The sequence below is a fragment of the Lynx canadensis genome, chromosome D1, assembly GCF_007474595.2.
Source record: "Lynx canadensis isolate LIC74 chromosome D1, mLynCan4.pri.v2, whole genome shotgun sequence".
Taxonomy (NCBI): domain Eukaryota; kingdom Metazoa; phylum Chordata; class Mammalia; order Carnivora; family Felidae; genus Lynx; species Lynx canadensis.
In genome coordinates, this window is record NC_044312.2 from 101,669,320 (window position 1) to 101,694,048 (window position 24,729).

Here is a 24,729-nt window from a genome sequence, read left to right on the forward strand (position 1 = left end):
TTGAGTTGAAAAATCCTTTATATATTTTAGATAATAGAGCCTTAGGAGATACATGAATTAAAATTTCCTCCATCATGTGGGTCTTTTCGTTCTTTGATAGTGTCCTTTGATGCACAAAAATTTGCTTTCTAACTTCTGATAAAGTCCATTTATCTGTTTTTACTTTTCTTGTTTGTGTCTTTGGTATTACATAATAAAAAGCTGTAAAGAGCTCAGCTGGACTGGGAGAGAAAGAATTGAGCTGTTGGGTGTCAGAACAGCCAATGAAGGCCACAGGCCATAATGAAAGATTTAGGCCTTTAATCACTTATTACAACAGTCATCTCCATCATATCATGAAAGTTAATGATTATTTTTATATTTATTCCCAGTATAGGTTTCCCGAATGGCCTGCATGGACAAACACAATCTAACACTGTTGAAAGAATTCATTCTAATGGGAATCACAGGACTCCCTGAGCTGCAGGCTCCATTATTTGGACTGTTCCTCACTGTTTACCTGGTCTCAGTCGTGGGTAATCTGGGTTTGATCATCCTCACCAAGATAGACACTAGGCTACAAACACCCATGTACTTCTTCCTCAGACACCAGGATTTCACTGATCTTGATTATTCTACAGCTGCAGGACCCAAAATGTTAGTAAATTCTCCTGTAGCTCAACCTACCATCTTGTATAACTAAGGTGCTACCCAATTCACTTGCTTCAGTATGTTTATTACTGGCGAAGTTTTATTTTGTTGGCAATGGCTTATGACTGCTATGTAGCCATCTGTAACCCTCTGTTCTACATAGTCGTCATGTCACAAAGATTGTCAGTTGCTTGAGACCCTATCTGTACAGCACCATTTTGTCTTTGCTAAATATTATAAGGATTTTCCTTTCATAATTTGGCAGCTATAATGTCATCAGGCATTTCTGCTATGATAGTCTCCATTGATAACTTTCTTCTGCTCAGGGACCTATGAAATTAGATTGATAACTCCGATCTTTTCAACTTTTAAATTAGTGTCATCTCTTCTGATAGTCCTTGTGTCCTACATTCTGATCCTTGTTGCCATCCTCAGAATGAACTCTGAAGAAGGCAGGCACAAGGCTTTCTCCACCTGTGGATCCATCTGACGGTGATAGTCATATACTACAGTACTGTATCTTTTATGTATGTGTGGCCCAAATCCAGCCATTCATTTGACACTGATAAAATAACTTCTTTATTTCACATTACAGTTTACTTATACCCATGCTGAATCCAATGATCCACGCTTGAGGAACAAAGAGGTAAAAACAAAATGCTCTTAATAGGACCTGCAGGATATTTGCAACTGTGGTATTTAAAGTTCATTGTAAGATACACTAACAATAAAGTATGTATTAACCAATGTAAACTATAACTCTGCGGGAGTCTTGTACTGTTGTTTCCAGGAGATGGGCAACAATCAATATGTGATAAGCATGGAAATAAATAAAATTTTTCATTATTTTGAAATTTCAAGTGAGAACAATCCTCTAACAGATTGTTGATTTTTTAAATTTTTTTTTAATTTTTATTTATTTATTTTTGAGACAGAGAGAGAGCAAGAAGGAGAGGGGCAGAGAGAGAGAAAGAGAGAGACATAGAATCCGAAGCAGGTTACGGGTTCTGAGCCGTCAACACAGAGCCCAATGTAGGGCTCAAACCCACGAACTGTGAGATCATGACCTAAGCTGAAGTCAGACGCTCAACTGACTGATCTACCCAGGTGCCCCTCTGATTCTTGTTCATACTTCAGATATTAGCCTCAATTAGTCTCAATTCCAGATCAGGTGCCATTCCTACATATTCTTGCACATAGCTTATTTGCCTGTCTCTTCTACTAAACACTTATTTTTATAAACCAGAGACTCTATACATTCCTTTCACAAAATTCAAAAAAAATTTAAAACATGAATAAAAAAAGGCTAAGGGCACACCTTATATACACAATATATTATCACTTGTAACTCACTTAATCATTTTAAACAATACAATAGGACGGTGTTTAAAAATGAGTCCGTGTGTCATCCACCTAAGGACACCATTGTAGAACTGAAGGAATACTGGCAAGCTAGGGGTGTAGATAACATATGTTAATCAATTTCCCTATATGTTTGTTTTGGTAAAGGTACTTCAGAGGAATGAAATCAAAAGAAGGTTTCATACACATACGTACATATACACACATATATGAATATGTCATATTTTATATGTGTAAAATATTTTTATATAACATACAAATACATATATAACTGTATACAATATATGATAATACAGCTTTGAGAGAGAGAGAGAGGAGATTTTGAGCAATTAACACATATAATTGTTGGGATTGGCAAGGCAAAATCTGCGGAGTAGCCCAGCATTATAAGAGTTGATATTGCAGTCTTGAGTACAAAGAGGGGAAACTGAGGTAGATTTTCTATATTGCTGTCTGGAGTATAATTTCTTTGGGGGACCTCATTTTTTGTTCCTTAAGGTTTTCAAATGATTGGATGAGGTCCACCTACATTCCGGAGGGTACATGACTATATTCAAAGTCTATTAATTTAAATTTTAATCACATGTAAAAACTACCTTTACAAGAACATCGAGACTAATATTTGACTAATCAACTGGGCACCACAGCTTAGCCAAGTGGACACATAAAATTAACCATCAAAGCATGGAGGAAAAAGAGCTAATCAGGAGTAAAATGTATGAATGTAATACACAAACTAACAAAAAAAACTAAGTCACTGGTGAATACAAAGTATTCTACACAATTAATAAACACCCCCCTTGTATTCGGCAAAGCTTTCAAATGCTTCAGGGATGATCAAGAAATTGCTCGGCATATCCTCAGGGAGAGTCTCAGAGGGTGAAAAAGAATCCATAAAATGATCTCACGTATTATGAAGCACATGGGGAAGTCAAGACAGAAGTTAGATCACAGGTAAACAGAATATTTCATGTAATGCTGTATTATACCAATATCCAAATAGTTTTGGTGACATTTGCAAGGTAACAGTTTTATTCCATTGTCAAAGCATAGCAAAACATTAGGATTTCTGGTTCGCTTCTGTGTTCCGCAATTGATAGTGCGTGACAGAATAAGAATGTTCTTCTTTCTCTTCAGATTACTTGTTCAAGTATCTTCACAAAGGCTAATAAGCATTTTTGAAATGTCACTGCCATATTGCTTATGTAAATGTATGTTTCATGTAAATACTTGATCATACAAATAATACAGGTCAAAACTGAGCTACCATAAAGCCCAACTAAAGTGTCAAGAATAAAGAATAGGGGCACCTGGGTGACCCAGTTGGCTAAGCGTTGGACTCTCGGTGTCCGTTCCAGTCATGATCTCACAGTTTGTGAGTTCTAGCTTTGCATCTGTCTCTGTGCTGACAGTGTGCAGACTGCTTGCGATTCCCTCTCTCTCTACACCTTCCGTTTGCTCTCTCTCTTTCTCTCTCTCAAAAATAAATAAATATTTAAAAAATTGTTAAAAAAATAAAGAATAAAATGTATGGCAGAATTCTGAAACTGTAGGTGTTCAGGTGTTCACTTGATATCTAAATTATCAGTCATTAGGGACTAGATTCTTCTTATCCCCTTCTCAAAAATATTGTGATAGTTATTTAAATCAATTTATAAATGTGAATTTTTTTCTACTTTTTAATGAGCAATAAGAGAAAGTCCATCATGGGGCGCCTGGGTGGCGCAGGCGGTTAAGCGTCCGACTTCAGCCAGGTCACGATCTCGCGGTCCGTGAGTTCGAGCCCCGCGTCAGACTCTGGGCTGATGGCTTGGAGCCTGGAGCCTGCTTCCGATTCTGTGTCTCCCTCTCTCTCTGCCCCTCCCCCGTTCATGCTCTGTCTCTCTCTGTCCCAAAAATAAAAATAAAAAACGTTGAAAAAAAAATTAAAAAAAAAAAGAGAGAAACTCCACCTCATACTGAGGTGAGAAAACTAATATTTGGAGCCTAGGAGACTTTTAGTATCCAGTTTTTTGGTGATGGTAAATATACAGCATGTTCAGTTACCAGCGGAATCTGACAGAAAGCAAATATAGTTTTCTCAAAGAGTATAACTTCAAAAAACAAGGATCTGATCATCTAAACAGATAGTAAACTGTGAAAAAAAAAATTGTATTTTGCTGAACTCAAGAAAGAAAGCCTAGATGTCAAGCTCAAGAGCAAAAGCCCTTCTCCCTTATCTCACAGGAAATCAGCACCAGCAATGTCATTTTTTTCTTTCACCGTTCACCACTGCACCCAAACAACACTATATTGTTTCTCCTGTTCACGTAACAGTTTTTCTTAAAGTGATTCAAATTCAGTATTTCTCACCGAAGAAGGTGTGTACTTGGTAACAAGCAGTTTATCAGAAGCTCACCCATCTTATAAGCAATGTCTTATGTGCTGTAAGTGTGGATTTTCTATGAATGTGTTTATAATATAATATTACAATACTGCATATTTCTGTTGCTTTCTTAGACTCTTGACACTGTTATTTTACTTATATTCAGGATAAAACACACTTATATTCAGATGATATAACATGAAAGCTATTTACTGTGCTGATTATTTATTCAGGATAGATTTTCCAGTAAACCTGCATGGAAAAACACAACCTGACAGTGGTGAAAGAATTCATTCTCATGGGAATCACACACCGTCCTGAGCTGCAGGCTCCATTATTTGGGCTCTTCCTCATCATCTATGTGATCTCAGTGGTGGGCAACCTGGGCCTGATCATCCTCGCCAAGGTGGACTCCAGGCTACAAACACCCATGTACTTCTTCCTCAAACACCTGGCTCTCACTGATCTGGGTTATTCAACAACTGTGGGACCCAAAATGTTAGCAAGTTTTGTTGTGGAAGAAAACACAATTTCCTATCATTTGTGTGCCACGCAGGGAGCATTCTACATTATGTTCATCATTAGTGAGCTTTTCATTCTGTCGGCTATGTCCTATGACCGCTACGTGGCCATCTGTAATCCTTTGCTCTATCCAGTCATCATGTCACAAAGGGTGTGTCAGATGCTGGTGACAATCCCCTATCTCTACAGTACATTTGTGTCTCTTCTGGTCACCATAAAGATTTTTAGTTCATCCTTCTGTGGTTACAATGTCATCAGCCATTTCTACTGTGACAGTCTTCCCTTGTTGTCCTTGCTCTGTTCAAATACCCATGAAATTGAATTGATAACTTTGATTTTCTCAGTTTTTGATTTGATGTCATCCCTTCTTGTAATCGTTGTGTCTTACCTGCTGATACTGGCAGCCATCATCAGGATGAACTCAGCTGAGGGTAGGCACAAGGCCTTTTCCACCTGCGGGTCCCACCTGACAGTAGTCACAGTGTTCTATGGGACTCTGATATTTATGTATGTGCAACCCGAGTCCGGTCATTCCTTTGATGCCGATAAAGTGGCATCCATATTTTACACCCTCATCATCCCCATGTTGAATCCCTTGATTTATAGCTTGAGGAACGTAGATGTAAAATATGCTTTCCATAGGATATGGAAAAAGTTATGTAGTACCTTTTCTTAAGTTCGTTGTATACAATGTGGTTCCTGTGAATTAGATTGTCAACATTAAACATTTCTATTTGTTCTTTCGGAGGAAAGGTCAAGGATAAGTGAGTTCAACATATATCTAGAGATTGACTTCTATGCATCAGTCATAGGTTTAAGTGCTCTAAACACACTGTGAATAAATAACGAATATATTTCCATTCTTGAGGGAAAGACAAGAGTTATGAGCATCATAATTAGGCAATGTGTTAGTACAGTAGAATGGTTACTAGTCTGTAGACTCAACACCAAGCAAGGAGTGTGGGAATGCTCTGGGCGAGTGAAGAATACCTGGAACAGAAAGGTACCTGTAGGTATGTTTTTCTGTAAGTACATTCTTTCTGTTTAACCTACATAGGTTTCTATGGGGTGTCTACAACACAGTTGATTGTAGTTTTAAGCAGGTTCAGTGTATTGCTTTAACTTGAAGTCATCAGTCATCTGAATGTGCTCCAATCTCTCCATTCCATGAGGGGTCTTTGTGTCCTGGTCTTTCTTCACGAGCGCCATTATTTTCATTATTTTCATGACTGAAGCCCCAGAGAGTCTATCGACTACACACACTTGGCATTTCAACAATCCAGAAGATCACCACAGCATCTAATTTTGTCTAAATGTGTCCATTTGTCTATAATAGTGGACATAGCAATTGAATTAAATTTCATGGGGTCTGCCATACACATTTTTGGATTTGTAAATTTCTCTTGCCAGCTTGATCTTGATTCCTTTTTAAAAAAATTTTTTAAAGTCTATATTTAGAGAGAGAGAGCATGAGGGAGGGGCAGAGAGAGAGAGGGAGAGAAGGAATCCCAAGCAGGCTCCATACTGTCAGCACAGAGCCCAGTGAGGGGCTTGATCCCAGGACTTCTGAGATCTGAAATCAAGAATTGGACGCTTAACCCACGAAGCCACCCATGTGCCCTAATTTTGAATCTTAAATGCTTATTTTTGTCTAATGAAGTTATGCTTTATCTCTCTAAAGAACAAGGATAATTCTTGTGTAAAAGTCATTTTCTAGTTTTTTTTTTGTATGGTTGCATATGAAATCTATTCTATCATAAATAACAGTGTTGACTCTTTCCACAAATTTGTTTCAAATGAGTGTGTACTATATTTTGAACAGGGTAAATTGTTCGACTACATTGATTGGATGACCCTGCCCCTGCCTGGAGAAAACAAAAGAAGAAAATTCTATGGTTTGGACTGTGAATAAATGTGATGTCAAACATATATACTTGGTGTGCTTTTTGGACATACTTCCTACATAACACTTGCCAAATACCCTATTTTTTGTTTACTTTTATTTTTTTAACATTCAAAAACGTATTTGCATCATGGAGAGACTGAACTCTTTTCTGAGTCCACCATCATGGAATAAAATTAACTGTGAAGCCAATAAAATTTGAATAAAAGTAATTAATAAGAATACACACACACACACACACACAGAGGGAGAGAGAGTCATGTGCAAATAATTAATAGGGCCTTTATGGCTTATTTTTTATATTAAAAAATTATACACCTAGGTATGAGCTATGCCTGTACAAATATAAAGAAATACATGTTTCTTAGGTGACGTAGTTAGGACAGCATTACGGTGAAATGTTAATAATACAGGGATTTGAAAAAACAAATGATAAGTAAATATAACACAATATCCCACTCCTAAAATAAATATTGGAGTGCTTTGATTAGCCCTCAGAATACAAGCCAAAAAGAGAAAAATAAAGTATTAAGACTTATAAATTTCAATAATATGTTTCATTCGCTTAAAAATTAGTCTCTATTTGGTGCCTGGGTGGCTCGGTTGGTTAAGAATCTGACTTTGGCTCAGGTCATGATATCACGGTTAGTGAGTCTGGGTCCCACATCAGGTGAGCTCGAGCCCCTTTGGGTGAACAGGAGCCCCGCTTCGAGTAAAAACGTGAGCTCCACTTTGAGTGAGCCCCGTTTCTCTCTTTTTCTCCTTCTCTCTCTGCCCACCATGGAATTCTCTCTCTCCTCTCTGACCCCTCACTCACTTGCGCCCTCTCTCCCCCCAAAAAAATCTTTATTTCATTACTAGGTATATATATTACACATATCAGAAAGTATTATATTCTTGGGGTGCTTGGGTGGCTCAGTTGGTTAAGCATCCAACTTTGGGTCAGGTCATTATTTCACCTTCTTGAGTTCAAGCCATGCATCGGGCTCCTAATTTTACATCAGGTACTGCTACCAACAGAAAAGGTTGCTCAGCATTACTTTCATTTATGCATTTCAATTTAAACTTCAATGAGACAACACCATAAACCAAGGGTAATATCTAGTTGTTGGTGAGTATATGGAGGAATGAAAACTCATACATTGTTGGTGGAAAATTAAAATGGTAATAAATATTTAAAAAACATCTGGTTTAAGATTCACCATCTTAGAAAGTAAAAAAGCAGCTAATATATTTAGGCCTTCCACTGCCATGTGAGAGAGAAAAGACATCACATTCCATTGCAAATATTCTATGTGAATGTCCACATAAAGTTTATTTATAATAGTTAGACTGGAAATAATTCAAATGTTCTTCCACTTGAGAATGGATAAACAAATTATGGAATATCCAAGCAAATGAATACCATTCAGCTATAAAAAGCAATAAATTATTGGTATGCACAAAAATATGGATGACTCTCAAAATTATTATGCAGAGTAAAGGAGATCAGACTTAAAAGTGTAAACAATATAACATTAAATTTTTTAAAAAAATTAAAAATCTCAAATGCAGATTCATCTAAAGTTGCACAAAACAGATAATATGACAAATTCCAAACAGTGCAAGGAAATGGCATAAGAGGAATAGAGCTTGGAAAGGAAGAAACGAGACCCTCTGTAGTACAAATACCATTCAGCCACCTTAAAGAAAAGGGTATCCACACACAAAAACGAGGATGGACCTCAAAAGAGTGAAGCTATCCCAAAAGATTACAAATTGTGGACTATTTATAAAACCTTGTTCAAGTGACAAAATTATGCTGATGCAAAAAATATTAGTGGTCACCAATGGTTAGGAACAGTTGCCCAAGAGGTGGGAAGACAGTGTAGCTTTAAAGGGATAGCAAAAGAAAAGTTCCGGGGGACAGAATAGTTCTACAATTTGACTGTGGTGGTGGTTGAAACAATGCGAAAATGGGATAAAACGCAGAGCAGTAAGGTATACCAATACATGAAAGAATAACCCCAAACTGGTGAAATCTGAACAATGGGTGTTGTACCAATGTCAGTTTCCTAGTCATGAAATCTTACTACAGTGTAGCAAGACGAACTCTTCGGGGTACTGGGTGCAGATTACACAAGACATCTCTGCATGCTTTTTTTTTTTTACAACTTCCTGTTAATTTATAATTATTTGAACATAAAAAGTTTTTGAAAATGGTAAATTGAAGTTGACTTGGATTAAGAGGCAGGAAGAGTAGAACGGGTTTAACATGTGTGAATGCTAAGACTTCTGAAGTGATGGACATGTTTGTTGCCTTGAAAGTTTTTACAGCTCCATCGGTATATACATATGCAAAGCTTATCAAATTTTGTGCTGTATATATGTGCACATATATGTGTATATGTATATATACAAACATATATACATGTATGTGTATGTGTATATAAGCTTATTCTATATCCAAAAACAAAGGAAAATTGACAATTGGCAATAGAAAGTAGTAGACCAGTACTACTTAAATGAAATGTCTGCTATTGGGTAACTTGAAAATAAAAGGGAAGACACAGTCTAATAAATTACATGAAAGATACTTATAATACTATAAATGCACATTTAACAAGAAGGATATAATTAGGTAACATGAAAGGGAAGAGGATATGTCTTGCGTTTATTGAAGAGTATATAGAGATAATATATCTGAAATAGTTAGGAAAATTAATGAGTATATTCAGCTCCTTCTTATCAAGAACACATTATATATATATAAATATTTTAAGGGGACAAATTCAGGGCTGTTCACTGAGGCTGGATACCATAATGATGTAATGGTGATAGCTGAGGGTTGGACATACGACATCTGTCAATAAAACAATAAATGAAAATTGGGAAATTTGTATCATGGACTCTAATACAGAAAGAAGCACAAAGTGTCATATCATCTGTGCACAACAAGCAATTAAAGTGACAAATGCAGCAGTGAAATTTATAGAAATATAACACATATACATAGTTACGCATATGTAACATATGAGAGTTTTGCAAGGATAACTTGATAATCTAGGTATATATTAAGTACAACAGAGCATGGTTCAAGGTAGAAAAGAAAAATTGAAATGATTTGGGCATAAAAGAATAAAATACCGCACTGTGAAATTAAAGAGAAAAACAAAATCAAAGCAGAAGTGGTAACCAGTCAGTGACGGCAACTCGCTATGCAATGAGAAGGACGCATAGCAAACTTCTGCCTTGGAAAGAAGGATATAAATTCAAGGAAACAACACACCATATTTGCTTAATGTATGAATTTTATTCAATGCACAATCTATTAAGTTTTTAATGTTTGTTTATTTTTGAGAGACTGAGTGAGGCAGAGCATGCAGTGGAGGGGCAGAGGGGGAGAGAGAGAGAGACACAGAATCCGAAGCAGGTACCAGGCTCCAAGCTGTCAGCACAGAGGCCCATGTGGGACTCAGATGCAGAAGCTGTGAGATCATGACTTGAGCCGAAGTCGGGCGCTTAACCAACTGAGCCATCAGGTGCCCTATTCCATATATAATTTTAAAATAATTTAATAGAACAGAATTTATCAACTCTCCACTGTGTCACCAATTTGAGGAGACCTCTATGGAAATGGAAACGCTGATGAACTTGCCCTAAATATATGACATTTTTATCAAGAGTCCTATGTAGTGCTGGGGCACCGGGGTGGCTCAGTCAGTTAAGCATCTGACTTCGGCTCATGTTGTGGTCTCATGGCTTGTGACTTCGAGCCCCTGTTGGCCTCTGTGCTGACAGCTCAGAGCCTGGAGACTGCTTCCGGTTCTGTGTCTCCCTGTCTCTCTGCCTTTCTCTCGCTTGCACTCTGTCTGTCTCTCTCTCGAAAATAAATGAACATTTAAAAAAATTTTAAAAAGGGTCCTATGTGGTGTAAATGAAAAGTTAAGTAAGGGCGAAAATAGGAGAGAAAGAAAGAAAGAGGAAAGAAAGAAAGAAAGAAAGAAAGAAAGAAAGAAAGAAAGAAAGAAGAAAGAAAGCTAAATAGATGATAGATGGATTTATAAATAGGTGATTGAATATAGATGATGATGATGATAGATGATAGATAATGATAGAGATAATAGATGTTTGAATATAGATGTTGATGATAGAGAGATGGGCGATTGAATGTAGATGACAATGATGATGATAGGTGATAGATAGATAGATAGATAGATAATAGGTGATAGATCAACCGATAGATAATTTATTCTCTGGTGAATACAAATTGCCCTTGCCTGTTAATGGACAACTTCCAGACATTTTTTAATGCCCTCATATGCTTGAGCCATCATTAAACAAATTGCTCAGCATCTCCTGAGGGAGAGTCTTCAAAAGGTGAAGAGAACCCATAAATTGTTCTCCATATGCCATGTTAAGAAACACATATGGGAGTCAAGACAGAGGGTCCATTACAGGTAAAAATGACAGAAAATTTGTGTGGTATCTCATATTACCAAATATCCACGATGTTTCGGTGATGTTTGGTAAGTTCCACTTTAACTTCATGGCAAAGCTCTAGCAAAATGTGACCATTTCTGATTTTGTTTGCTTTGCTTTCCCATAACCATAATGCCTGAGCAGGAGTAGGAATTACCTCGTTTTTTCCTTCTTATTAATTTTTTGAATGATTTCACATGGTGGAGAGGCTAATGCTTCTGCGACTCTTTGAAACTTCATTTTTATATAGTTATGCAATACTTCCATTTAATATGAATAGTTTTACCTCAAACGGAGAGCAATATAAAAGCAAATGGTACACAGCCAAAGAGACATGAAATTTTCTGAGTTAACAAAGTTAAGAAACTGCAGGTAGTATCTGTCATTTTGATGTCTTTCCAAATGTTTATTTAGTGACTCTGGACACTTTTTGTGATTCTCTCAAAAGTAATTTAGTATTTAATGATTGTTTAAATAAACATATCAATACAATTATCCTCTGAGGTCTTGATAAGGAAAAAAAGGGTGGTCACCTCACAATGAGGTGTGCAAAGCCTTATTTGGACATTTGGAGACCTTTAAGTAGCAAGTTTTATGGAAATGGAATGATGTAGAGTATTCTTCATTTTCCAGTAGGATCTGACAGAAAGCGGGAAGAATTATCTCAAAGGATATAGCTTTAAACAATTACATTCAAACATCCAACAGAGACAGTAAACTATGAAAAAGCAATGTGATTCTTTTTATAGAACTCCAAAACTAGTGAGAGGAAATGCTTTTATCTTTCTTCACCTCACAGAAAACTTGGTACTCAAAAAGTACTATTTATTTGTTCAGCTTTCCATGATTGCAAAGGAAAACAAAACAAAGTGGAAAGAAACAAGCAAAACTCAAAATTTATACTGTTTTTATTGCATTTACGGAATATTTCTCTAATATTCTCTCCTACTGATACACATTATCATATTTCTGTTATAAGAAAGGTGTGTGCATCAGAGCAGAGGAGCATATCAAGAGGTGACAAACCTAAGACTCAGGTAAGTTAAAGGGAAGTTACACATAATTACCTTTATATAGAATGTTGTGGAGTTGTATGTTTTTGTCTGCTTAGAGCTCACTCGGCGACTTCTGACTTGACCTGTAATTTCATTGCAGACAGTATTATTTCCCTTTTCCTTTTTTAAATAGAAGCATTGATGCCCACGACTTTTTAAACCAAAAATACTTCTCTTACGTTAACCTGCCATCCACCTCCCACTCTGGAATAATTTTTATCTGTGAGTGTTTAGGATATTTAGATACATGTCATGTGATTATATACATGTTTGTCTGCATTATGTGCTACATCATAGTTTGAAGGGGTTTTGTGGGCTTAATGTAGAGAAGAATTTCAAATCCCGTCCAGGGACCCACATATATCTCGTCTTCAGTGTATTGCATTTTGTCTTTAAGCTATTGTGTATCACAGTGACTTTCAACTTTTATTTGTCCTTAAAGTGTGATTTCCGCTAATCCAAAGGGAATTCTTGTGAAACTTCATTATGTCAAACCTCTGCCAGTAACCTATTCTTCCTCCAAATTTACCATGTTCCCTTAGTTTCTTGCTCGAGAAAGTGCATCTGATTTGCTACATTTGAGTTAGTATATCTCTATTTTAGTAAAAATGCCACAAGGGGAAGAATAACGTTTTAAGTAAGTTTATATCAGAATAACTTATCTGAAATGATACTAAAACTGATAAGAAAATTAGAAGATAGGTAACCCAAGGAGTCGCAACACGATTATTCAAATGTTGTCATGGAAGAGTGGTGAGGTATGTCTTGCTTAAACAGTTCCTCACCTCTTCCTATGATAGCCTTGACAAAGAACTTCAGTCCCAGGCCAGAGAATGCACAGGTATATAAGTCAGGAAAGTAGAAACATTTCAGGTAAGTTCCTATCACTCTTTCAAAAACACACAAACAAGCAAACAAACAAGCAAATAAAAACCCATAGTGTACTTAATATTTGAGAACTATTTCCAGGTAACATAGACACATTAAAGTATCGAAACTTCATTTATCCTATCTAAAACTCATCAAGGAAACATCAGCTTTATATACGAGAATATAGACTTTTAGATAAATCACATTTTTTTGCCCAAATCAAATCTTTGGATATACTATAAACTGAAATACAGCTGAAAGTATATCTCCATACATTTATCTCCTGGTATGTTTCACCATGTCCCCCAAAATAATTCCCATTCTGATGTGTTACACTTTTCTTATTCATACATGTGTCAAATATCTGTCAAGTATGCTAACTTTCCAGTCAGTTTCACATGTAGGCATACCTTTTGTAGGACCATGCTTGAGTAGTGGGCTTTATGCAATTGGGGAACTTCTGGTTTAACATTTTTATTATGCGGGCACCTATGCTTCAGGTGGTTAAGTGTCCAACTCCTGATTTCGACTCAGGTCACGTTCTCATGGTTTGTGGCATCGAGCCCTGCAGTGAGCTCTGCACTGACAGGGCGGAGCCTGCTTGACATTCTCTCTCTCCCGCTCTCTCTGACCCTCTCTCTGTCTCAAAATAAATAAGTAAACATTAAAAAATTATAATATATAATAGACATATGTATTAGGTCATATGATTTACGTATCTTATAAATGTCATTTTGTGATTGTATCATATATGGTAGAAAGAATAATTTAAAGAATAGTAAAATAAACACCTATATATCTAATCCCTGAAGTTTTCATTTTTTTTGTTTCTGCTTTAGCATCCATATCTACTTACCTTTATGTATTTATTTTCCGTCTATCAATAAATAAGTCTATTATCTATCCACCTAATTATATCACCAGGGTTTTTTAACATTGTTACTGCTGTTATTCCTGACTGAATATTGTCATGGCCTAGATATTAGATATATTAAGGTATTTAGCAGCTTAACTTGTGTCTAACAATTGGAAATCAGTAGCATCCCGACTCTTGGATATGACATTCAAACTGTCTCTAGACATTGAAATATATTCTTTATGGAGTAAAATGCCTCCAGTTGAGAACCACCTATTTCGATTTCTTTATGCATATATAGTGGTCTACGTGGGATTTGGGTTTGTTTTCAAATATCCTAAACTGAATAGTTTGGATGTATCTTATTTATACTAATTTGGCATACTAAAACCTCTCCAAGGAGATAATACATGAAATCTATTGACTCTTATGATGTATCCATCCAGAATAGATTTTCTACTAAACCTGCATGGAAAAACATAATCTAACAGGGCTGAATGAATTCATTCTCATGGGAATCACAGACCGTCCTGAGCTGCAGGCTCCATTATTTGGGCTCTTCTTCATCATCTATATGATCTCAGTGGTGGGCAACCTGGGCATGATCATCCTCACCAAGATGGACTCCAGGCTACAAACACCCATGTACTTCTTCCTCAAACACCTGGCTCTCACTGATCTGGGTTATTCAACAACTGTGGGACCCAAAATGTTAGCAAGTTTTGTTGTGGAAGAAAACACAATTTCCTATCATTTGTGTGCCACACAGGGAGCATTCTACATTATGTTCATCATTAGCGAGCTTTTCCTTCTGTCGGCTATGTCCTATGACCGCTACGTGGCCATCTGTAACCCTCTGCACTATCCAGTCATCATGTCACAAAGGGTGTGTCAGGTGCTGGTGGCAATCCTCTATCTCTACAGCACATTTGTGTCTCTTCTGGTCACCATAAAGATTTTTAGTTCATCCTTCTGTGGTTACAATGTCATCAGCCATTTCTACTGTGACTGTCTTCCCTTGTTATCCTTGCTCTGCTCAAACACGCATGAAATTGAATTGATGATTTTGGCTTTCTCAGTTTTTAATTTGATGTCCTCCCTTCTGATGGTTGTTATGTCTTACCTGCTGATCCTACTAGCCATAGTCAGGATGAACTCAGCTGAGGGTAGGCACAAAGCCTTTTCTACATGTGGGTCCCACCTGACAGTGGCCACAGTGTTTTATGGGACTATGATATTTATGTATGCACAACCTGAGTCCAGTCATTCCTTTGACACTGATAAAATGGCATCCATATTTTACACCCTTGTTATCCCCATGTTGAATCCCATGATCTATAGTCTGAGGAACAAAGACGTAAAATGTGCTTTCCATAGGATATGGAAAAAGTTATGAGGTACCTTTTCTTAAGTTTATTACATACTGCGTGGTTCCTATGAATTACATTATCAACATTAAACATTTCTTTTCCTTTCTTCAGAGGGAAAATCAAGGATAAATGAGTTCAAGATACGTATCTAGACATTGACTTCTATGTACCAGTCATACTCTGAAGTGTTCTAAATACACTGTGAATAAATAATACATATACATTCCATTCTTGAGGTAAAGACAAGAGTTATAAGCATCATAATTAGGTAATATGTTAGTACAATAGAATGGTTATGGGCCTATAATTCTAACACCAAGCAAGGAGTGTGGGAATGCTGTGTGGGAGTGAAGAAGAATACCTGGAACAGGAAGAGTTAAAATAACTCCTGTGTCATTCTCAACTATCAGAATAAACTTTCCCATTTCCATGTATTGTGTATATAGGTGAGTTTCTCTGTAAGTATGTTCTTTCTATGTAGCCTACACAGGTTTCTATGGGGTGTCTAAAACACAGTTGATTATAGTTTTAGGCAGGTTCAGTGTATTGCCTTAACTTGAAGTCATCAGTCATCTGAATGTGCTCCAATCTCTCCATTCCATGAGGGGGGTCTATGTCCTGGTCTTTCCTCATGAATGCCATTACTTTCACTTAGGAGCCTCAAAAAGTCTATTGACTACACACACTTGGCATTTCAACAATCCAGAAGATCAGCACAGCACCTAATTATAATTATCATTTGCAATCACACAAGTATAATGAAATATACCTAGAACAAAACCCAGGAAATATGTGCAGGATCTGAATGCTGAAAAAAATGCTGATTAAGGAAATCAAATAATATCTGAATAAATTTCAGGACACACTGAGTTCATAGATTAGAAAACTCAACCTACTAAATGTATCAATCCTTCCCAAACAGATCTATAGGTAATGCAACCCAAACAAAATCCCACCCAGGTATTTTATAGATATAGTTGTCTTTACACTAAAACGTGTATAAAAGATGAAGGATTTAACCTAGCTAAAATACATGTAAAAATGTAGAATAACATAGAAGAAAACATTCCATTTCATGTTAAGTTTTGTCATATAACTATAACAATCAAAACTGTGTAGCTTTGGGGGAAGAAAAGACATGTAAAGAAAAGGAACAAAATACAGAACTCAAAAATAGACTTACAAAAAGTGAAACTAATTTTTCATGAAGGTACAAAATTTAATTCAGTAAATTAAATAAAATAAAAAGATAACAATAGGATAATAGGACAATAGGATAAAAATAGGATAATAAAAGGATAATAAAATAAAAGGATAACATTTTTAAAATATTCATTTTGGAAGATGGTGGAGTAGTAGGAAGACCTTAGGCTTTTTTTGTCCCTTAAACACAACTAGATGACCATCAAATCTTTCTGAATATCCAAGAGATTGACCTGAGGACTGACAGAACAAATTGCACAGCTAGAGGAAAAAGGAGGCCATATCATGGGAGGTATGCAGTGCTGAGGCATGGTTTGGGGAAGAAACAGATCATAGGTGCTGCAGAAGGGAGGAATCCCTGGTCCCAGCGAGGTGAGCAAGAGCTGAGAACACTATGTATACATACAAGGAGAATATTTCCCCAAAGTCATAGGCTGGGAAAAATGAGAGGGGCTGATTTCCATGAGTTTTTGTAACCAGAAGGGTTCAAAGACTGGAGATGTAGAGGTCCAATGGGGAAAAACTGAGATTTCCCTCTAAGGTCAGGAAAAAGACAGGGATGTCCACTCTCACCACTAATATTTAACATAGTACTGAGAGTCTTAGCCTCAGCAATCAGACATCAAAAAAGAAATAAAAGACATCCAAATCAGTGAGGATGAAATCAAACTTGTAAAGAAAAGGGAAGAAGCAGTATAATAAATTATATAAAAGATGCTGATAATGCTATGTATGTACAATTAAGAAAAAGGTATAATTTATGCACCTGACACAAAAGGGAAGATCCAAGATATGTCTTACATTTATTAATAAAAGAATATGTTAGGATAATATATCTGAAATATTTGGGAAAAGCAATGAGTCTATTCTTTTCCTTTTCAGGAATATATATACACACATATATGTATGTATACACACACACATACACACACACACACACAAACAAGGGGAGAAAAGGGGCAGAGGGAGAGAGAGAATCCCAAGCAGGCTTTGCACTGTTAGCACAGAGGCTGACATGGGGCTCGATGTCATGAATGGTGAGATCATGACCTGAGCTGAGATCGAGTCACAGTCTTAACCTCCTGAGCCACCTAGGCTTTCCATATATATAACTTTTAAGGGAACAAACTCAGGGCTGTTCATTGAGGCTGGATACTGTAATGATGTTGTTAATGATAGCTGAGGGTTAGACACACATATATCAATAAAAAAATAAGTGAAATTTGTTTAATTTGTATCATGGATTATAATACAGGAAGAAGAAAAAAGTGTGATATCATCTATGCATAGCATCTATAAAGTGACAAATGCAACAATGACATTTATAGAAATATAACACATATACATAGTTGTGCATATGTAAAATATTATATTTTTTCAAGAATAACTTGATAAATTAGGCATATATCAAGTACAAAATAGCATGCTTCAAGGTGGGAAAGAAACATTGAAATGATTTGGACACAAGGAATAAATAAAATACGGCACCGTGAAATTAAAGAGAAAAACAAAATCAAAACAAGTGGTTACTGGTCAGTAACAGCAACTGACTATGCAATGAGAAGGATGGATACATAGCAAATGTCTGCCTTGAAAAGAAGGATAACTGAAAACAAAAATGAAAATCAAGGAAATAGCATGTCACAGTTGCTTAATGCAGGATACTTATCCATGTACAATTTTAAAACAATGTAATACAACAGAAGTTATCAATTATCTACCATGTCACCAATCTGAGGAGACCTCTGTGGAAATGGGGACTCCTGGTGAGCCAGCCTTAAATATATGACATTTTAATCAAGAGTCCTATGCAGTGAAATGAAAAGTTAAGTATTAGTGAAAAATAAGAGTGAAGTAATAAATAAATAAGTAAATAAATAGGTGATAGATGGATAAATAAATATAGATGATATATTTTAGGTAGATGATAAATAGATGATAGATAGATAGATAGATGATAGTTACATAGACAAATAATGGATAGATAGATAGATAATAGATGGATGCATAGATTAGATAGATGATAGATAGATAGATAGATAGATGATAGTTACATAGACAAATAATGGATATATAGATAATAGATGGATGTATAGATAGATTAGATAGATGATAGATAGATAGATAGATGATAGATAGATAAATGATAATTTTATTCAGCTGTGAGTATGAATTGTCCCTGCCTATTAATGGACAAGCTCCAGGAAGTTTTTAATGCCTTCATATGCTTTAGCCATCGTAAACAACTTGCTCATCATCTCCTGAGGGAGAGTCTCAAAAGGTGAAGAGAACCCATAAATTGTTCTCAATATGCTATGGTAAGAAATACATATGAGAGTCAAGACAGAGGCTTCTCTACAGGAAAAAATGACAGAAAACTGTGTGCCATCTCATACTGCCAAATATCCACAATGTTTCAGTGATGTTTGGTAAGTTCCATTTTAACTCCTTGGCAAAGCCCTAACAAAATGTAACTATGTCTGATTTTGTTTGCTTTGTCTGATTTTGTTTGGGTATAATTATCTCAAATAATATAACTGTAAAAAAATAAATATCAGGCACCCGGATGGTTCAGTTGGTTGGGCATCTAATGCTTGATTTCAGCTCAGGTCAAGATCCTGGGATCATGAGATCCAACCCCATATCATGCTCCCTGCAGAGCCTGTTTAGGATTCTGTCTGTCTCTCTCCTCTCTCCCCAGCTCACGCTCTCTCTCCTTCTCTCTATCTAACATAAAGATGATAAATAAATAAATAAATAAATAAATAAATAAATAAATAAAATTCAGCAGAGATCATAAACTATGAAAGAGCAATTTGATTCTTTTTTGAAAATGTTTATTTTGAGAGACAGTGTGTGTATGTGAATGATAGACGGAGAGAGAGAGAGAGAGAGAGAGAGAGAGAGAGAGAGAGTCCCAAGCAGGCTCCCTGCTCAGCACAGAACCCAACTCGGAGCTTGATCCTCCACCTGTAGGTCATGACCTGAGGTGATATCGAGAGTGGGGTTCTTAACTGACTGAGCCACACTGCTACTCCTATTTGATTCTTTTTATAGAATTCTAAAGCTGGTGAGAGGAAATGTTTTTAACTTCCGCCACCTCATAGAAAAATTGGTACTTAAAAAGCGCTAATTATTTTTTTTTTAGGCTTCCATGATTGTAAAGGAAACAAAAAAAAGCAGAAAAAAACTAACAAGCAAAACCCAAGATGTATACTGCATTTGGACTGCATTTACTGAATATATGTCTAATATGGTCATTTACTGATACCCATTATCATATTCCCGTCAGAAAAAAGGTGTGTGAATCGGTGTAGTGGAGAGTGTCAAGAGGTCACAAAGGTATAAGGAAGACTCAGGTAAGTTAAGGGGAAATTACATATAATTACCTTTGTATTTTATGTTGTGAAATTGAATGTTTTTGTCTGCTTCTAGGTCACTCAGGGACTTCTGCCTTGCAATTTTATTGCAAACAATATAGTTTCCTTTTTTTTTTTCCTTCAAACAGGAGCACTGATGCCCACAATTTTTTTAACCAAAACTCATTCTCTTACCTTAACGTGCCATCTGCTTCCCACTCTGACATAACTTCTTATCTGTGGGTGTTTAGGATATTTAGATACATTTTTTTGTGATTATATACAGGTGTATCTGCATTGTGTGCTCTATGATAGTTCGAAGGGTTTTCTGTGGACTTAATGTAGAGAAGGATTTCAAATCACATCCAGGGATCCACGTATATCTCACCTTTAGTGTATTGTATTTTGTTTCTATGGTATTGTGTATCACAGTGACTTTCAACATTTTTTCTTTAAAGCATTCTACCCTTTAATTCAAAGGGATTTTTCATAAAACTTCTTTATGCGAACCTTCTGCCATGAACTTTTTTTCTCCTCCCAATTCCACCATGTTCCCTAACTTTCTTGCTTGGTAAAGTATATATGATTTATCACATACAAGTTAGTATATCTATATTTTAATGGGAATGCCATAAAGAAAATAGTTGTTTGGTTTTTAGACAGAGAGTGAGAGAGAGACAGCATGAGCTGGGGGTTGGAGGGGGAGAAAGAGGGAGAGAGAGAGAGACTCCAAACAGGCTCCACACCTAGTGGGGAGCTGGACATGGGGCTTCATTCCAAGACCCTGGGATCGTGACCTGAACTGAGATCAAGAGTTGAACACTCAACCGACTGGGCTATCCCGGTGCCCCAGAGGAAGAATAATATTTTAAGCAAATTCATACCCAAATAACTTATATTAAGACACTACTAAAATTGATACAGAAATTAAAAGATAAGTAACCCAAGGAGTCACAACACGATTATTCAAATATTGTCATGGAAGAGTGGTGAGGTATGTCTTGCTTAAACAGTTCCTCACCTCTTCCTACGATAGCCTTGACAAAGAACTTCAGTCCCAGGCCAGAGAATGCACAGGTATATAAGTCAGGAAAGTAGAAACATTTCAGGTAAGTTGCTATCACTCTTAAAAACACCAGCTGGGGGGCGCCTGGGTAGCTCAGTCGGTTGAGTGTCCGACTTCGACTCAGGTCACGATCTCGTGGTCCATGAGTTCGAGCCCCGCGTCAGGCTCTGAGCTGATGGCTCAGAGCCTGGAGCCTGCTTCCGATTCTGTGTCTCCCTCTCTCTCTGCCCCTCCCCCGTTCATGCTCTGTCTGTCTCTGTCTCAAAAATAAATAAACGTTAAAAAAAAAAAAAAAAAGAAAAAAAAAGAAAAAACACCAGCTGGATAAAAAACGTTGAAAAAAAAAAAAAAAAAAAAAGGGGGCGCCTGGGTGGCGCAGTCAGTTAAGCGTCCGACTTCAGCCAGGTCACGATCTTGCGGTCCGTGAGTTCGAGCCCCACATCCGGCTCTGGGCTGATGGCTCGGAGCCTGGAGCCTGTTTCCGATTCTGTGTCTCCCTCTCTCTCTGCCCCTCCCCCGTTCATGCTCTGTCTCTCTCTGTCCCAAAAATAAATAAAAAATGTTGAAAAAAAAAAAAAAAAAACACCAGCTGGGGTACCTGGGTAGCTCAATCGATTAAGTGTCCAACTCTCAGCTTGGCTCATGTCATGATATCCTGGTTTTGAGAGTTCAAGCCCCATCTGGGGCTCTGTGCTGTGACTGCAGAGCTTCCTTGGGATTCTCTGTCTCCCTCTCTTTCTGCCCCTTCCCTGACATGCTGTGTCTCTCAAAATAAATAAAAATAAACTGAAAAAATTTTTTAAAAACACAAGCAAACAAACAGAAACCCACAGTGTACTTGATATTTGAGAATTATTTCCAACTATTTCCATTGTCTACACAAAAGCTCTTCAAGGAAATGTCAATTTTATGTATGAGAGTTTTATTGTCATATAGACTTTTATTCTCATATATCTCCTGGCATGTTTCACCACATAAAAAATAATTCCCACTGTGATCTGTCATACTTTTCTTATTCATACGCTTGTCAAATATCTGTCAAGTGTGTTAACGTTCCAGCCAGTTTCATAATAATACCTTTCATGTTTTAAGTAGTGGGTTTTATGCATTTTGGAAATTTGTGGTTTAAAAATTTTATTATATAATTGACATACGTATTAGGCCGTATCATTGATGTATTTTATAAATGTCATCTTGTGATTGTATCCTATAAATCATAGAAATAATGATACTTTAAAGAATAGTAAACTAATCACCTATATCTTTGATCCCTAAATTTTTAACTTGATTTTTATTTTTGCCTTAGTATTCATATTTATGTACTTCTATCTATCAACCTATCTATCTATCCATCTATCTATTATCTATTATCTATCATCTATCATCTACCTATTTATCATTTCTCTCTCTCGTTCTCTCTCTCTCTCATCTATCTATTTAATTATATCATCAGAGTTTCTTAATTTTGTTACTGTTGTTATTCCTGACTGAATATTGTTATGGCCTAGGTATTGGATATATTAAGATATTTAGCAGCTTAACTTGTGTCTAGCCATTAGAAGCTGGTAGAATCCTAACTCCCAGATGTGACAACCAAAATGTCTCTAGACAATGGAAAGTATTCATTGTGGAATAAAACGTGAATGGAATGAGAACCATTCATCTATTTCCATTTCCCTTTCTTTCTCTAAGTATGCATAGTAGTCTTTGTGACAGATGAGTTTATTTTCAAATATCCTAAATTGAATAGTTTGGATGTATCTTATTTATACTAATTTGGCATACTAAAACCTCTCCAAGGAGATAATACATGAAATCTATTGACTCTTATGATGTATCCATCCAGAATAGATTTTCTACTAAACCTGCATGGAAAAACATAATCTAACAGAGCTGAATGAATTCATTCTCATGGGAATCACAGACCGTCCTGAGCTGCAGGCTCCATTATTTGGGCTCTTCCTCATCATCTATATGATCTCAGTGGTGGGCAACCTGGGCATGATCATCCTCACCAAGATGGACTCCAGGCTACAAACACCCATGTACTTCTTCCTCAAACACCTGGCTCTCACTGATCTGGGTTATTCAACAACTGTAGGACCCAAAATGCTAGTCAATTTTGTTGTGGATCAAAATACAATCTCCTATTATTTTTGTGCTATACAGCTCTCTTTCTTTCTTGTGTTCATCATTAGTGAACTTTTCATTCTGTCAGCGATGTCTTATGATCGCTATGTGGCCATCTGTAACCCTCTGCTCTACCCAGTCGTCATGTCACAAAGTGTGTGTCAGGTGCTGGTGGCAATCCCCTATCTCTACAGTGCATTTGTGTCTCTTATAGTCACCATGAAGATTTTTAGTTCATCCTTCTGTGGCTACAATGTCATTAGTCATTTCTACTGTGACAGTCTCCCCTTGATATCTTTGCTTTGCTCAAATACACATGAAATTGAACTGATTATTCTGATCTTAGCAGGCTTTAATTTGATTTTTTCCCTTTTGATAGTTTTTGTGTCTTACCTCCTGATCCTCGTAGCCATCGTCAGGATGAACTCTGCTGAGGGTAGGCACAAGGCCTTCTCCACCTGCGGGTCCCACCTGACAGTGGCCACAGTGTTCTATGGGACTCTGATATTTATGTATGTGCAACCTGAGTCCAGTCATTCCTTTGACACTGATAAAGTGGCGTCCATATTTTACACCCTTGTTATCCCCATGTTGAATCCTTTGATCTATAGCTTGAGGAACAAAGATGTAAAATGTGCAGTACAAACAATGTGGAAAAAGCTATGTAATCTTTTTTCTTAAAGTTTAGATACAATATTATCCCCGTAAGTTAGGATATGGGCTTCAAACTTTGTTCTGTATGTCACTAGAAGGAATCATAGGAAGCACAAATGTGTTCAACATACATTTGGAAGTTGTGTTCTAAGTGCCAATCACACTTCTATGTGTTGTAAATACGTTAGCATACAAACAGAAAAAATAGTTGCCTTCCTTGAGAGAGAGAGATGCATTATAAATATAATAATTAGGTACAATTTATAGTATAGTGGAATTTGTCAAGACTCCATATACCATAGGATATGGTCTTCCATGCAGGTAAGATAGTGGGTATGCCATGCAGGAGTGAGGAAGAAGAGGAGGCACAAAAAGAGAGTTCAAATGATTCTTGTGTTGTTCTCAACCAATAGAATGAATCTCCCAGTGTGTGTGTTTGTGTTTGTGCTTGTGTGTTTGTGTAAGCAAATTCTTCTCCTTTAGCCTTTATACTCTTCTTATGGCATGTGTTGAAATCAAACTTCAAGGCTTCAAGGAGGCTCAAAGTAGCACTATGATTGGAAGTCATCAGTCATGTGAATTCGCTCAAACGCCCCAGCACCACGTGGGGGATTTCGAGGTCCTGCTCTTCTCATCAGTTGCAGTTGTTTCTATAGATAAGCCCTAGAAAGTCTATTGACTCAACATACTTAGATATGTAGTAACTCACAACATCAGTGCCGCATTTCATGTCTTAATCAGTCCATTTCTCTATACCAGTAGATATACAAATTAAGATCAATTTTCTTGATTATAGTTAAAAACACTCCATACTTTAAAGATGCTAAGAGAGTAAATCTTAAATATTATCCATGCAAAAAACAAATGGTACTCATGTGACATGCTGGAGACTTCAGCCAATGTTAAATTTTAGTCATATTTCA

The 24,729-nt window shown here is 36.7% G+C and overlaps 3 protein-coding genes and 1 pseudogene across 3 annotated transcripts; all 4 read left to right on the top strand.

Annotated features, from left to right (window-relative positions):
* The first annotated feature begins 394 nt into the window (after positions 1-394).
* Positions 395-1,265, top strand: LOC115525995 (annotated as a pseudogene).
* Positions 1,266-4,613: 3,348 nt separating this feature from the next.
* On the top strand, positions 4,614-5,555 carry LOC115525745 (olfactory receptor 8K3-like). Its single transcript, XM_030333106.1, has one exon. The coding sequence runs from the start codon at positions 4,614-4,616 to the stop codon at positions 5,553-5,555; it is 942 nt and encodes a 313-aa protein (XP_030188966.1).
* Positions 5,556-14,493: 8,938 nt separating this feature from the next.
* On the top strand, positions 14,494-15,420 carry LOC115525666 (olfactory receptor 8K3-like). Its single transcript, XM_030332955.1, has one exon. The coding sequence runs from the start codon at positions 14,494-14,496 to the stop codon at positions 15,418-15,420; it is 927 nt and encodes a 308-aa protein (XP_030188815.1).
* Positions 15,421-22,891: 7,471 nt separating this feature from the next.
* On the top strand, positions 22,892-23,833 carry LOC115525567 (olfactory receptor 8K3-like). The gene has a single exon (XM_030332803.1). It carries the CDS (start codon positions 22,892-22,894, stop codon positions 23,831-23,833), a length of 942 nt encoding a protein of 313 aa, XP_030188663.1.
* The last annotated feature ends 896 nt before the right edge of the window (positions 23,834-24,729 follow it).

Excerpts from the sequence above, each read along its gene's own strand:
- LOC115525745 (XM_030333106.1), top strand. The coding sequence starts at position 4,614 with ATGGAAAAACACAACCTGACAGTGGTGAAAGAATTCATTCTCATGGGA.
- LOC115525567 (XM_030332803.1), top strand. The coding sequence starts at position 22,892 with ATGGAAAAACATAATCTAACAGAGCTGAATGAATTCATTCTCATGGGA.
- LOC115525666 (XM_030332955.1), top strand. The coding sequence starts at position 14,494 with ATGGAAAAACATAATCTAACAGGGCTGAATGAATTCATTCTCATGGGA.